Source organism: Phacochoerus africanus, chromosome 14 (assembly GCF_016906955.1).
Source record: "Phacochoerus africanus isolate WHEZ1 chromosome 14, ROS_Pafr_v1, whole genome shotgun sequence".
Taxonomy (NCBI): domain Eukaryota; kingdom Metazoa; phylum Chordata; class Mammalia; order Artiodactyla; family Suidae; genus Phacochoerus; species Phacochoerus africanus.
Window position 1 is genome coordinate 44944271 of NC_062557.1, and position 15912 is coordinate 44960182.

The 15912-nt window shown below is 50.0% G+C and overlaps 2 protein-coding genes across 18 annotated transcripts in view; both read right to left on the reverse strand.

The window, feature by feature from the left end:
* SEZ6 (seizure related 6 homolog) overlaps positions 1 to 8213 on the reverse strand; it is a 101757-nt gene extending 93544 nt beyond the window's left edge. For both annotated transcript variants that reach the window (XM_047757858.1, XM_047757857.1), the window contains exons 1-2: positions 7973 to 8213; positions 5758 to 5895 (exon numbers count right to left, since the gene is read on the reverse strand). The gene's annotated coding sequence lies outside the window, so the exon portion shown is untranslated. The remainder of the gene's footprint in view (positions 1 to 5757; positions 5896 to 7972) is intronic.
* A 3681-nt stretch (positions 8214 to 11894) lies between these two features.
* The window catches only part of MYO18A (myosin XVIIIA), a 97818-nt gene continuing 93800 nt past the window's right edge, over positions 11895 to 15912 (reverse strand). For 10 of the 16 annotated variants that reach the window (XM_047757828.1, XM_047757827.1, XM_047757826.1 and 7 more), the window contains one exon: positions 13206 to 13269. Coding sequence is in view for 6 of the 16 variants with exons in the window: in XM_047757839.1 (XP_047613795.1) it covers positions 13125 to 13269 (145 nt within the window). In the remaining 10 variants the exon portion in view is untranslated. Of the gene's footprint in view, positions 13270 to 15912 lie in introns of all 16 variants that reach the window. The other 6 variants (XM_047757839.1, XM_047757838.1, XM_047757836.1 and 3 more) reach the window with 2 other exon arrangements.

Below are 15912 nucleotides of genomic sequence, written 5' to 3' on the forward strand. Positions count from 1 at the left end.
ACGGTACATTGTATATATGACCACAATAAAATGAAAAGGAATAATAATACCGCCCAACTCTACAGGAGTATATGAAGAGCCAATAAGATCATTCATTCATTCATTCATTCATTCAATATACAAGTATTTACTGAGCTACTGCTGTGTGCGGGGCACTGTGCTAGGTATTGTGGAGGTGTCTGTGAACAAAACAGATGAAAATCTCTACTCTTGTGGCATATCTCTTCTCAGTCCAGTGAGAAGACATGTAATACATATAAATAACATATTATATTGTACATTCGAAGGTGACAAGTGCATTGGGGAAAAAAACAGAGCAGAGGGGGTAAGATAGCGAGTGCTGGGAGAGGGGCTGCCCTTTTTATTTTATTTTATTTTGTTTGCTTTTGATAGGGCCACCCCCGCAGCATATGGAAGTGCCCAGGCTAGGGGTCGAATTGGAGCTACAGCTGCCAGCCTAGGCCATGGTCACAGCAATGCCAGATCTGAGCCGAGTCTGTGACCTATACCACAGCTCATGGCAGTGCTGGATCCTTAGCTAACTGAAAAAGGCCGGGGATTGAACCCAGATCCTCATGGATCCTAGTCGGGTTTGTTCCCATTGAGCCACAATGGGAACTCTGGGGCTTCCCTTTTCAAACGGTGGTCAGGGTAGGACTCGTGAGGACGGGGCATCTGAACAGACTTGGAGGAGAGGGAGTGAGCCATGCGGATATCTGGATGTATGTAAGAGAATGTGGTAAATTGTAAAGCAAGGTATTGTGTTATTACTGAGAGAGAGAAAAATGAGGTACAGAGAGGGATCAGTGTAAGATCCTGCCAGTTCCCAAGCTGATAAAGTTAGAGAGAAAGGATGCTGGGAACCTCTCTTTCCCTCTCATTCCATGGCAGCTCCCTTTGCCTTTGCTTCTCTCAATGCCACCCTCCTCCCCCAGCCAGCTGCAGTTCCCCTTCCAAAATATCCAGTCTTATTCAGCTTGCTGGTGACAGCTAAAGGAGGGGCCCAGTGTCTAGAGGAGGCTGAGAAAGGACAAGTGGGGGATGCTGACAAGCCCTGCCTGAGCTGGCAAAGCCCCTTTACAAATGAGCTGGTGTGTCCTAGAAACAGAGTGCAAGCAGGGGAAGGGGCAGGGCCATGTGGGGTTGGATGGGTGTGCGTCGGAGGGATGAGGTCAGGGAAGTGTGGAGAGAAACCAGAATCAGATAAGAAGAGACTGGCAGTGTGCAGGCCAAGAAGGCAGGCAGAGAGCTGCAGGGATGCTGCATGCAGCCCAAGTGGGTGGAACCGAGCATTTCTTATCAGGGGTGGGGGGGGGGGCTATAGAGGGAAGAGGGGATGTAGGGAATTGAGTCTATGGATATGGAGGAGACGACTAGTCATCGTAGATGTGCTCCGAGGACGACCTGAGGGTTTCAGTAACACTGAAGGATTTGCCAAACAGACCCCCCAGGATTATCTTCCTGCCTCCCTTCTGCTTGAGCGTGCCCAGGCAACCACTTTCAGGCAGACCCTACCTATCTTCAGGATGGAAGAAAATCAAAATAATCTGGGCAGGCAAAAAGAGACCTCTGGAAGGGCAGCTGGGGTCCACACAGGCTGCAGGGGAGAGATAAGGGCAGAGAAGAGAAAGAGGGCCGGCATGGTTGCCAACCCGACTAAGGAAAACAGAGGCAGGCTAAAAATAGATTGGGGGTGGGGAGGGAGGAGAGCCAGTCCAGAAAAGAAGGGAAAGCAGAGGCAATCGATGCCACTGCGACTCTGACCCAATTCTTCATCTCTCAACCTCACCAAACTGAAAAATTAGGGGGTGATGGGGAAGAAGGGAAAGACTGGTACAGAGAAAGGAGAGTCATGGGAAAGTAATTTGAGTTCCAAGACCTAGGCAATTGTGAGGTACAAATAAGTAATCCCAATGTGGAAAAGAGGAGGTATTCGGTATAGTTAGTATGAGTTAAACTCTCACTGCAGTGTGCTACCCCACGACAGGTTTAGGAGCATAAGGAATGTGAGTCTAACTTGGAATGAGGTTCAACTGTCTAGAAAGGTATGAGGCAACAAGGATGAATTAATCTGGGACAGTAGGGTGGAGCCACTTGGTTCTTGCGTTTTACTTCTTTTTTTTTTTTGTCTTTTGTTGTTGTTGTTGCTATTTCTTAGGCCGCTCCCACGGCATATGGAGGTTCCCAGGCTAGGGGTCGAATCGGAGCTGTAGCCACCGGCCTACGCCAGAGCCACAGCAACGCGGGATCTGAGCCGAGTCTGCAACCTACACCACAGCTCACGGCAACGCCGGATCGTCAACCCACTGAGCAAGGGCAGGGACCGAACCCGCAACCTCATGGTTCCTAGTCGGATTCGTTAACCACTGCGCCACGACGGGAACTCTGCGTTTTACTTCTTAAAGGAGTAATTAGAGAGAATTTGGATATTCTATTTCAATGATGGGCTTCCTGTGCAGCAAGACGGATTTAGGTTAGACCTCACTAACCTAAATCTATCCCACTAAGTAGGTGTGTGAGATATTAAAACATGTATATAAGCACTCTCACGGTATTCTTTCCTTGGAAATCTTTAAAAATGAGAAGCCCATCTATTTGGCCCTATATAGTCCTTACCAGAAGGCCAGGACCTCCCAACAAACCTCTGGAAGACTTCTGGCTAGAGAGGAGATCTAGGATTTGTATTTCCCTAGAGGTAGGGTCTGAAACAGGTATCTGGGCAGGGCGAATGAAGAATGTAAACACCTGGGGGTTGGGGGAAGGGGAGGCACAAGGCAGCCTGGATCTGTCAAGCAGGAAGAAGCAGCAGGGACAAGGGGCAGGATTCTAACACGCAGGACCCAGTGGCATTTACATAACTTTGAATAATGAATAAGCCCAGCTCTGGGGCTCCTAGTCTGCATGCTCATCTGCATCTTTATTAGGCTTTATAAACGATGCAGCTCCCTACCCCTTCCCCCCAGCCCCTGCCCAGCCTGCCCCAAGCATCAGGGTAGTTGATTGCTCATTATTTTAGACTAGATTTGTTTCACCAACATTCAGTGAGGCATGGAGTGGGGACACAGGAGGGAGGAACAAATCCAAAAGGCAAGCGAGAGTGGAGGGGTAGGGGAGCCGCAGAAGCAGCAGCCTCAAGAAGGCAGGCAGACGCCTGCGAGCTAGGGATGTGGGCATAATTCTCTGTAATGCTCCTGGGGCTAACATCTTCAGGAGAGAAAGGTTTCTTAGATTCCCTGAAATGTGCTGGGTTCAAATCCCACTCAATCCCCAGTTTCCCTTACATCTGCTGCCAAGCCCCAGCAGGCTTCTCTCTCAGCACCAGCATAGTGCTGAGCCACTTGAGCAGCCAAATGAGAACTGCCCCCAGGGAAGTTCTCACTTTTTCCTGAGGCAGGAATTTTGCTATTTAAAAAAAAAGGAAAAAAAAAAAACTGCTACATTTGCAAGGCAAGAACAGGCATCAGGCTATTAGGGTAGAAAGCGACAGGAACAGGCCCACATGGTGTATGGATTTGTAAAGAAAAGGAATGCTTGTGTCCACAGAGAGTCTGAGCCCACCTGGAAGGAGGAGCCTGAAAAGATGGACAGCCCTCAACTCCTCCCACAGGCATGTTAGTGCCAACTGCTCTGGTCTACTGGCTGGAGGCGGGAGAAGTATTTAACAACCTGGACAAGGAGGAGTTGGCAGGAAACTGGGAGGGGGAAAGGTAGAGCATTTCTCAACCCTGGCTGCACATTAAAACCACCAAGAGAGATCTAAAAAATATGATGCTTGGGCCCCGCCCAAGGCCAATTAAATCAGAATCCCTGAGTGAGAAGGCCCTGGGCACAGCAGTATTTCTTAAAAAGCTCCTCAATGTTGTTTGGATCCTGATTTGAACAAATTAATAATATATACACAATTTATTAAATTAGTAATATATAAAAATCAGGAAAGGTTAAATATTGACTAGATATTTGATATTAAGGAATTACGGATATTTTTTAGATGTGATAAGAGTATTGTGATCACATTTTTAAAGAGTCATTTTCTTTTCTTTTTTTTTTCTTTTCTTTTTTTGTCTTTTTAGGTCCACACCCATATGGAGGCTCCCAGGCTAGGGTTCTAATCAGAGCTGTTGCCGCCGGCCTACGCCACAGCCACAGCAACGCCAGATCTGAACCGCATCTGCGACCTATACCACAGCTCACAGCAATGTTAGATCCTTAACCCACTGAGCGAGGCCAGGGATCGAACCCGCAACCTCACGGATTCGTTAACCACCGCGCCACAACGGGAACTCCACAAATATCTTTATTGTAACAAAGTGATACCATATCTGGGGTCTGCTTCAAAATAATTCAAGGGAATGGGGAAGTAGGCAGGGTTTAGATGAAGCAAGCTTCACTGTGTTGATAATTTTGAAGCTGTTTGGAGGATAAAGTTCATTATACCATACTTTTCACCATTTGTGTGTGTATATATATATATAAAAACAGTTTCTTGAGTGTTTCTAATATATAGCAAAGTGAGAACCACAGAGCCAGGCACTCAGCAGGACAGGGGCCACCATGACACTTCTGAGAGCACAATCAACTTTAAGGAGACCAAGTCTGTGGGACTTTAAAAGACAGGTGAGAGCCCTGTCTTCCAAAGCCCTAGGCCTCAGGCAGAGCCACAGGGACCACAAAGAGATGCACTGGGGGTGGGGGTGGGGGGGTCCCAGAGCTTTCTAAGCTCATCCCAGCCAGCACAGCCTCTGGGGACTCAAAGCCCCCTAGCTCTGTGCATCAGGCCAGGTGGCTGCACCAAGGGGAGCCGCCTGCTTCGGGGCACCCAGAGCAAGCAGTCAGCCTCACTCTTCTCTCTCAATCCCTGCCCTCTGCTGACTGACTCCACAGGAGCCCGACCCCCATCTCAGCCAGCAACCCCCACCCTGCCAGTGCCGTCACCACTGCTTCCCAGCCCTGTCACTCATCTGCCTCTGCCAGTGAACATTAGCCCAGCCGACTTTATCAAGGACGTGAAGGGAAGCTGCACACCAGTCCACAGAAGTACCGACACCCAGGCAGCCACCCCCAGCGGCTGCCGGCAGAAGAGTCTGAGCTGCTGAGAGATTTGCGGGTAGCTTGATCTCATTTGCATATCACTTCTTTAACAAACACATTCAGAATTCTGTTTTCTACTGTCCCCGGCAAGCTGGATCTCCTCACACTTGTCCCTAACATGGACCAACCATTCTCACGTTCTCCTGAGAAATACCTTGGCCCTGCGGAGGTGCAAGGTACACCCCGCCCCCAGCCCCAGCCCCGCCCCCACCCCACCTACACCGCCGGCACCAGCAGCGCCGCTATCGCGCTCAGTTTGGGGCTCTATTTCTCTTCTCCGCTCCATTACCTTCCCCTGATGGCCTCTAGGGGCTGGGGAGGGGAGAGAGTTGGAGGGGGTCTATTTAAGAGATTTTTGGAATCTGTGCCTGCGCATCACCCGCTGCCATGAGTTATTTCAGCGCCGATGTTTGTCTCGAGCTGATTATTCCAGCCCGAGAACAGGTGGAACAGCCTGCGGTGGCTTATTCGTCAGCCAAGGCCATCTGTTCCCAACAAGCTGAGATTTGTAGCTGATTTCTACTGGGGAGCGAGGAGTGGGGGCGGGGCGGGAGATGAAGATCACCTCCAGGTCCCAGGGGACTGACTCCTCCCAGACCCTGTGCGAGTCTGAACCCCTAGTACTCCCCTTTTAATACCAACGCTTTCTCATTCTCTCAGAGAACTCACCGGTCACTTGACTCTCTGAAACAGCGAAAATACTTTCCTCAAGGAGCTAAGCCTTCTTAGATGGGGCCGGTTATGAGAAGCACGAATCCATTTTGCCAGGCACAGTCTGGCCATTGAGTCATGTCCACCCTTACAGAGCTTTAAAAAAAAAAAAAAAATAGAAGTGTATAACCATGACACAAATATCCTAAATGACCTTCTGGACTCTCAGCTTCTCCTCACCCCACTTCATCGCCAGTCCCTTCATCAACACAAGTCTACCTGCCTAAACCTGTCACCTGCGGGGCTCCAGGCTGCATGGGAGGCCACCGTCTAGATGCTCATCTCTTCCCCCTCCCCCACTGCTCATCTCCCCTAAATACCCTGTTCAAGTTCCACCCTCCAATCTGTTCCTCTTCCCGCTTCCACTCTCAGCCATGCCAAGGGACGCCTGCTGCTTTAAGAATGGCTTTGCCTGAGCAAGGGATCTAAGCAGTTTCTAAGCAGCTTTGCCACATGGTTTACTCCCCATGGCTACTATTTCTATATACGCAATGCAAGAAGCTTCTCTTTACAGTCACACTAATACGACAATTTGGGGCCTTTTCGGTGTTTGACAGAGATACACATCTGTACCGACTTAAAAGAAAAATTATATGAAAACTTTATTCTAAGCACAGATACTTCATCTATAACCCCACATCCCCAAATAAAACTATTTCTAATTTTCAGAAGTCCCTTCTAATGTTTATCTCTTTATCTGTGTTTTCACATGTACTTCTGTCATGTGTACATGTTCCCTTAGGAATCCACAGAGCTTAAGACTGCCTCATTTTCTATGGTTCTCTGGCTTATTTTGCCAGTTTCTGGGAGCAGAAGCTCCTTTTCTACTATTAAATCCTGTCCAGTGGCTCAGTATGTGGTCCACTAGAAAGACCAGCCCCTAGAGATGAGCTCCAGGGCCCTCAAAGGCAGGACATGGAGCTGTGCTTCTAATGCAGAACCTTCCAGAGCAGAGCCACTCCCTAGGGTCAATCTCCCTCACTCTCCTGAGGACGGTATTCCCATAGGGGCCAGAAGCAGCCCTCAAGCAAGGGTGCCAAATGGCAACTGATGCTAGTCCCCAGGACTAAATATGGGACATGAAGCTTATTTCACCACCTACAGTTTTATATTTGCCTGGTTATCAGTTGTTGACCTGTCTTTCAAAGACCTAATATTTCTGCAGCTATTGGCTGTGTTCCCACACCAGAATTTTTTTTTTTTAATTCTCCACTTCAAATTCCCTAGTGTCCTCTCTTCCCCAAATCCATTTGCTTCTTTTCCTAATCTAGTCAGATCATAGATGTGGCACAAAACATATAAAAATTTATTAAAATGTGGAAACTCTTTGACTCTTAAACCACCTCAAATATAATTTGCCTGGATGGTGTCAAAACTTAATATTCTTTTTGAGGTTTTTGTTTTGTTTTGTTTTTTTGTAAAACTGTCATAGCTGACTTTTGATATCTAAAGCAAATTCTATCCGCAGATTTAAGTATTCCACTGGGAGATTTATGTCGCTGACTTCAGTTGCAAAGCACACATCCTTTTTGGAATCTCCCCTATGTATATGACCCATCACTGGGGCTTATACTACAGAAGACTCAATTTCTCTGTAAAATTCCTTCTAAGTAAATCTAGCATCCTTGTTAACTCTAAAATGGCTTGCTCTCTGGAAATCACTCCTCCCAGATCAAATCCCAGGGAATGGTCCGGATTGTTCCATTGCACTATAATGAAATTAGACCGAGGTGAACAGCGCTTAAAATATGCATTCCAGGCCATGTGGAACTGTTATTCATATTGTTGGCACAGTGTTCTAGAAGCACAAATGTGATAATGTATGGGGGATGCTCTGAGAATAGGAGCAACACAAACGTGAGGTTGACTCCCCCACCCCCACCCCAAGCTGCGAAGAAGTCTTCCTTCCTAGGGGCAGGCCTTGGTGAACACCAGGCACACGGTGATTTCAGACGAAGACCATGACAGCAGTTCTTCGCCTTCTCGCCTCTCCCTTCACCCCCTGACAAAACCAGAGTAGCCTGGAAATGCCTGGCCACTTGCTGGAACCACGCTGAGGAGCCTGCTGGGACCAAAGCCACATCTCCGAGCCGGTTCCCTCACGGGGACAACGATACTTCAAACAGTTGTGATAAAGGTTAAATGGGAGTATGTAGACCAAGTGCATACGCACCGGGGACTTGGTCAGGGTTCACCAAATGGCTTTATCCTCCTCATCTTCGGGCCACTACTGACAGACCCGGCAGGCTCCCTTGGCCCCAGGCGCTTCGTCAGCCTCAGCTCCAGCCGAGGACTTTCAGGAGCCCTTAAAAGGGCGAAAAACACTATTGTCGAGTGGCTGAAAAAGGAGACTGGTCTTCATGCTTCCAGAATCTTCAAAAGGCGAAACCCGCAGGCTCTGTCGCGTTGGCGGCTCAGGAACCGCCTAAGGGGCGTGGCTTCCGGGGCGGGGGAAACCTCCAGACGGGGGTGGGGCCAGAGACCCCGCGCTCCCGAGGCGGAGGTCATGCAAATGTAATATGAATATGCTAATTTCCCGTTCCGGGATCGGGAGGGCGCCCTGATTTCCCAATAAACACAAGGGCGCCTGCCCCGACGTACAGAACCCACCGGAAAAAAGGGAGAGGAAATGGACGCGGAGGCGCACCCAGGCTCCCGGCCAGAACCAAGCTCAGAAGTCTGGCGTTGGGAGATGCCTGCTCCCCAGCACGCGGGTCTCTCGCGGTCCCTTGGCTCCTCACAGAGGGTGATAAGGAGGTGCAGTGAGAGGTTCTGTTGGCAGCACCGAGGGGTTCTGTCTGAACTTCGGAGCCAAAAGGTTCTTGCCGGCAATATAAATGGGGAAACTAAGGCCCCAGATAATCGAGGCTTTTCTCCAAGGTTACGATACCAGCATGACTTTGTTTTATTCAGATTTTGTTTTGTTTCCACTAAGGTCCGAAGACACAACTCTGTAGGTGAAAAAGCAGGAGCCGGCAAAACTTGGTACATTACCGCTCATGTCTGAAGCTGCCCACCAGACTGGAGGATTTAGGAAAGACTTCCTGGGAAAAGATGAAAGGCGTTGGGGGTAGCGGCTAGTAGCAGTAGCAGGCAAGGACAAATGATGGTACACTGGGTCGGGAATACGTTGCTATGCAAACGGTGATGAAATGTTGCAGCTTCCCTGAGAACCAGCTCAGAGGAAATGAAAGGGGAACAGAAAGGATTAGGATTAGATTTAAGGCAGCACTTTCTCCCAGGGGTGATAATGGGGCCCTTTATTCAATGACCAAGGAAGGATGTGGACTCACTCTGTCCCTCACTTGTGAGGCCTTTGGGACTCCATCTCCTTCTAGTTCCACACAGGCCTGTTTGGAGGACAGGAGTGAGTGACTGACTGAAAAGTCCTCATCATTCAGGTAGGAGATCCTTTCCCTAGATGGGCCTCTTGAGCTCTTTGCTGAGGGTGAGGACAGCAGACGCGCTGGCTCTGGGGCCCTAGGGGGAGAAGCAGCAGTCGCGGCATCTCTTGCAACACGCTCCCTGCCAAATTGATTCAAATTGGCTTGGATATGAACATATGATTAAAGGAGCGGCGCGATTCATTTATCAGGAGAGATTAAAGAGCGGCATCTGCGCAGCCTAGCTGGGGGACAATTAAGGAGCAAATCGCTAAGTGTCTGTGCCACCAGGCATGGGGGCGGGGGCATAGGGGAGGGACAACTGGGATCATCTGCCGAGAAGACACTGGACAAAAGGAGGAAGTTCAGGAGTCACTGCATGCTGCTGTTATCTCTGGGCGCAGACTGGGCACCGTGGGCGACTCACAGGGCTTTGGTCTCCCTCATGCCTCTCATCCAAGAGTCAGAGATTAAAGAGGAGGATCTAGTGAGACTTTGAGTCTGACACAGGGACAGACTTGCTGCCTATTTTGTGGGGATCACTTACATCTTAGGGACCAGAGGGACCACAAGTGTACAGGTGAGGGCAGGAACTTAACAGAGCTCTGAAGGTTTACCCCAGATGAAGCTGGGCTTTGATGGCCTTGCAGGTCCCTGGACTCCCCTGGGGACTTAGTGCAGAGGGAATTGCCACTTTCCCAGCCTGGAGCCTAGCATGCTGGCCAAGGGATTTTGCTGCAACTGGCAAAGTGTTGGTCTTAGGAGGCGATGCCCAGTTTCCCCAAGCAGCCCGTGGAATTCTCTCCCACCATCTGTTTCCCTGCCTCAGAGTCTTGCTTAAGTTCTTCTTTCTTCCTAGCACATCTATCCCAGCAATAGCTACCCATGGAAGTGCTATCCTTCCTTCAACCCCCAGCTCAAAATACCAGCTCCTTTTAGAAGCCTTCCCAGTCCCTCTCCGCTCACTCAGTGGCAGTGTCTCGCTGCCGCCCCGTAACATGCCCAAAGCAACTTCTTTGTCTTTCTGTGTCTCATGTAATTATTTCCTTTCATATCCTAATCCATGAACCCCTGGAGGACAGACACTGTGATTATTCTTCTTTACTTAGATGTACAGTACCTATAGTGTATATCTCATTCCTCCACGAGAATATCTGCTTCATGGGGAAAGGGATCTTTTCCATCCCCAGCACTTAGAACAGTGCCTAGACCATAGAAGGCAGTTAAGAAATATCTGACTGTTGAGTGAATGAGCAGATGAGTAATACACATTTTCTGACATGAACAGCCCCTCCGCCCCAGGCCAGGCTATTAGAGATTGACGCAGGATTTTCCAGTTAACCAGAGGCCTGAGTCAGTGTGGGTGAACAGAGTTGGGATCATGTCTGTCACTGGCAGGGGCTTTGTCACACTAGTTCCTGGGAGCAAAAACAAAAAAAACCCCACCAAGCTGTTTGAAAGCAGGAGCAAAAAGATATGAGTGACAGAACTGAACATGGAGAGCCAGCAGTTTAAAAAAAAGAAAAAGTAACTCTACTTTTACTACCATCTCTATTCAGCCTTGGGGAAGGGCAGTGGAGAGGGACATTTCTTTCCTTCAAGATGGATCCACTTCACACTCTCCCATTCATCTTGGGAGTGGCTTTTCTCTCTCCTTCCCTTTCTTGCCCCTTTCTGGGTGGCTGACATCACCAGAGCATCAGCATTAGGCCTGTCTGATACCCTTTCCTGCCTCCCTGTCCGAAGCGGGGGAGCCTGATGAACCAGCTGTAAACACTTCATGGGAGCAGGGATGATAACTGGCCACATTACAGAAGGTAGAGGAGGAGTCATCATTTGTTTCTTGCCCTTCTGCATGAGCTACCTCTTAGCTGTCAGTGAGGGGATCAGGTGTGGACTGAAGCATAAAGGCAAAGACTGAGCAGAGCAGAGAAGCCAACACACCCAGCCTATTCAAGCGACCCTGTGGCCAATGCGGTTGAGGCCCAGAGAGAGTTCTGCAAGGTTTTGATCAGAAAGTCTTTTTTTTTTTTGGGTCTTTTTTGTTTTTTTAGGGCCACACATGCGGCATATGGAGGTTCCCAGGCTAGGGGTCGAATCGGAGCTACAGCTGCTGGCCTACGCCAGAGCCACAGCAACTCATTCGAGCTGCGTTTGAGACCTACACCATAGCTCACGGCAATGCCGGATCCTTAACTCACTGAGCGAGGCCAGGGATCAATCCGCAACCTCATGGTCACTAGTTGGATTTGTTTCCACTGTGCCACAATGGGAACTCCAGAAAGTCATCTTTGGAATGACTGAAGTTAAACTTAAAAAAAAATTCTAATACAAAAGGCTTGTGTCTCTAAACAAAACAAAATAACCTAGAGAAGATAGGATCTCTGTAACTGGTCATATTTAACAATCGGAGGGATCTTAACATTCCCCAGTAGAGGCCAGGGTAGGATGAGGTCTGGATGGCTCTAATGACGTGAATTACAAGCCACAGCTGGGGCTTGAGTCTTCCTGGACCAGTTCTCAAAGCCACTTCCTTTCTCTGCTCCAGATGGCCTGCCAGAACTCTCTGTGTGGCATTGGTATGAAGTGGGAGCAGGCCAGAGGACCCGGATGATTTCCCCCAGGTCCCTGTGAGAATCTTCACTCTGTTCCCCTGTGACTACCCTGGATTTTATCTGATCCTGAAGGAACAGGCAGGAAAACTGGCAGAGCGAGGAGGAAAAGGACATTTATTTCTATACATCAGGTAAACAGGGAAGAGAGCACAGCCCAATGAGTACAAACTAATTGCAGGAGGGGAGCAGGGACAGCAGAAGAGAGCGGCACCAGGCAGCACTGCCCTTGGGCCCCCAAGGCTGGTGGGGTTGGTTGGTGGGATGACCTTGAGGGTGGGGGCTGGGACTGTCAGTCCGCATGTTGTCGTGTCTAGGATAAGTGTGTGGGGCAGGACGACTGGAAGAAGAAAAATAACTCAGTCTCAGAACATAGGGTGAGGACTCGTGTGTCTAATACACATTGTTACTGACCAAAACTTCCATCCTCAGGCTTTCTGATCATAAGCCCTCAACCCAAGGCCTTCGCTCTCAAGTTGAGCTTGTGATCCAGGCAACTTGGACAGAGGCGGAGGGGAGGCAGTGCTTGGATAAGCCCCGAATTGGCGTGGGTGGGATGGGTTTACTCTTAAATAGGTCATTGCACTTAACACACTGATGAGGCAAAGGGGTGGGGGCTGGAAGTTCTGGCTGGTACATGTGCAGCCCTGTCTGTGGAGGTTTGCTCAACCCAAACCCAGAAGCACCTGAGAGCCCCTCCCCGCGCGGACTCTTAAGGACCTGGACCCAGTTCTGCTCACCAGTCTCTCCAGCTGCACAGAGAAAGGACTGTTCTCTGAAGAGTGAAGATGTGGTTGAGATTCCCCTAGTCACTCCCATGCGGGGAGGCAGGGCCGGCTGCCGCCGCAGCCCCCTCCCACTCTCAGGGGTGCAGCTTTGATGATGGAGAGGTTGGGGATTTAAATTAAAGTAAAAAGACAGCAGGCACTGAGAAGAAAAAGCCCTCACCCCAAGCCAGGGGGAAGGAATTGCTGTTCCCACCCTAAACGCCTCCCCGTGGACCCAGCAACCCGAGAATGTCCCAGTAGGCAATCTGTCCACCGTCCCTGAGCAGGGGGCTGAGATGCAGGTCAACATGCTGGCTCCACGCAGTGCCAAGCCACCTGCCACCCATGGTGGCCCAAGGCAGGAGCAGAAAGTTCTCTTTTCTGCTCTTCCCTCCACCTCTTCCATGTGGAGACGTCAGATACCCACAGCCTGGGAAGCGTCCTGACTGAAGAGGGTCAGGTGTTTCCCATGCAGATCCGCAGTCCGGTGGGGGAGACCCGTGCCCCGTGTGCCATGGCAGCAGTGGGCCCTGGGTAGGAGGGGTATAACATCACTCCCCGGGCTAGGCGTTGGTCTCTGTCTGCTTGGCCTCTGTGTCGCTGTCACTCAGATAGTTGTGGGCGTATCGGGGTCTGGAGGTGCTGTCGAGAGGGTCGTGCTCATCATCTGACCGGTCAGGGGCAAGGGACTTCCAGTAGCTGGTGGGGCTGTGGAGAGAGAGGAATGAGTCACAGTGGAAGGATGCTCTTTACCTTCAGCGCCAAGGCCTTTGGTCCTGGGGAGGCCCCCCAAACCCCGTCATAGCATTCCCTCAAGGCCACAAATTGAGACGTAAAAACCTGCCCTGACTCCCCCAAAAGATACACAGAGTAGGAAGAGAAAAGAACACATTTTGATGCTGAAAACGGTGGGTCTCAGGCTTGAGCATAAGAACTGCCTGCTGATCCTTGGGTCCTTTTCCTGAGAAATTCTTTTTTTTTTTTTTTTTTGCTTTTTTAGGGCCTCGACCCATGGCACATGGAGGTTCCCAGGCTAGGGGTCGAATCGGAGTTGCAGCTGCCAGCCAACACCACAGCCACAGCAATGCCAGATCTGAGCCACGTCTGCGATCTACACCACAGCTCACAGCAACACCAGATCCTAAACCCACTGAGCGAGGCCAGGGATCGAACCTGCGTCCTCATGGATGCTAGTCATATTCTTTAGCTGCTGAGCCACGACAGGAGCTCCTTCCTGAGAAACTTGGATGTGCTAGCTCCTGGGTGGAACCCAGGAATTCTGCATTTCCAACCCCCTCCCCAGAAGATTCTGAAACACGAAGTCCATGGACTGCACTGCCTTCGAGACTGGAGGTTTGGTGCTTATGCAACCTGTCTCAGTGAAGTTATTCTCCAAAAGACTCCTTCTAAAGAGGGGCTTTCTGCATTGAATACTCCCAGATCATCAGGTTTTCCTAAGGCCTGTGAGAATTTCTGTCCTTGACTGTGATATCATCTACTCACAAGGAAGGAAGACTCAGGATGTAGGAGCTGGGGAGAGCTCTGTTGCAGGGTGGCAAAGTCATCCCTTTCTTGTCACCGTAACCCAAACCCAAAGAGTTTTCATTAGGCCTCTAAGAGCCTTGAGCTCTCCCCCAACCAAGATGTGAAGAAGCACTATCCCCTGGATGCAGCAGACTCATGGTGTCCAGCACGGATTGGATCTCATTTCCACCTCCCGTCACCTTCTCTTTTCTTTCTTTCCCAAAGCCTCAGAGCAGCCTTCCTCTGCCCCTCCCACCTCCTCTGCCTCTGCAAGTCCAAGTGCACTGTCATTTCATCTCTGCTGGAGAAAACACAGCCTTGGGTGGCTCCACCCCTACCAGTGCCCTACACTCAGTGGGCTCCTGCTTAGTGCTCTAGGAACACAGCCCCGCTTCCAGATCCTAGAGAGCTTCCGCTGGGATAAACAGGAATCCTGTCTATGATTCTGATTTAAGAATCAGAAGAGCTGGAGTTCCCGTCGTGGCGCAGCAGAAACGAATTCAACTAGGAAACATGAGGTTTCGGGTTCAATCCCTGGCCTCGCTCAGTGGGTTAAGGATCCAGCATTGCTGTGAGCTGTGGTGTAGGCCAGCTGCTACAGCTCTGATTCGACCCCTGGCCTGGGTGCCTCCATGTGCTGTGGGTGTGACCCTAAAAAAAAGACAGGGGAAAAAAAAAAAGAATCTGAGGAGGGCCCTTGTTTATAAGCCCTTTCAAAGTTCTCTCTCTAAAGGAAAAGAGGAGGAAACCACGTTCTGCAAGAAAGAACCACATTCTCAGCCTTTCCAACTGTGGTGAGGAAAGATTTGCTCACCGAGCATTTCCCGTATGTGAGACACAGTCCCAGGCACTCTGGACGTGCTGTCTTGCTCGTCACCACATAAAATTCATGAGGAAGCTGGTTCAAGGGGATGAAGCATCTTGCCTAAGGTCACACAGCCAGAATACAAATCTGAAGCTGGGACCTTAGACCGCAAAGCCTTTTGATGACTTCAACTTGCCACTAGACTAGTGGTGACCCGAGAAGAAAACAAGACCTGCATCTCCCGCACTGGCCCGGGTGAGAGCCCGAGGAGTGTAAAGATAGGTCTCCTCTCTCCCTGGGGAGAGGGAAGAGCCTGATAGAATACGTGTTCAATTATGCAAAATGGCTCAGGAATGGGGCAGCCTGGTTAATAGTTATCGTATTTCTCATGAATGAATTACCATTTTTAAAGGAATCAGAATAGCACAAAACACATTTACTAGAAACTAGACTGAACATAAATGAGTCTTACTTTGATGGGCCAAAGGCACTTAAGGATTCTGGGGTGTCTCAGGGACGAAATTATAAAGCTCAACGATGACTGTGCAACATAGAAAAAATTGGGGTTATTTTAGCTTTTGGCTTGTTTGAATTCTGAAATAGTGGGAGCCTGATTTTATTTTCATTTTTTCGACAGACTTCTGGGTACCCAGGGCTCAGGTCTGCAGTTGGGCAAAGGAAGGACCGGCTTTGTGGGAAGACAGTGGGCAGAGGGGGTGAGGGAGATGCCAGGACTGGGACCCAGATGCAAATGGTGTGCTCCTTTCCCCCTCACGCCTCTCCTCAGAGCGGGGCCGCAGCCCCCACTTCCATATTCCAGTGCCTGCCAGGCAGACCTGGATAAATGATGGCGGGGTTTCAACACTGTTCCATCCGAATGCTGGGCGCAGTGGCAGAGGCAGCTGGGAGGGATGAACACCGGGCCTCTCCCCCCTGCTCTGAGCAGCCATCAGATCCTCCTGCTCTCTCCTTGGGTGCTCTGTAGCCAGTATCCTTTGTGGCTTCTACCGCCACAGCTGTCA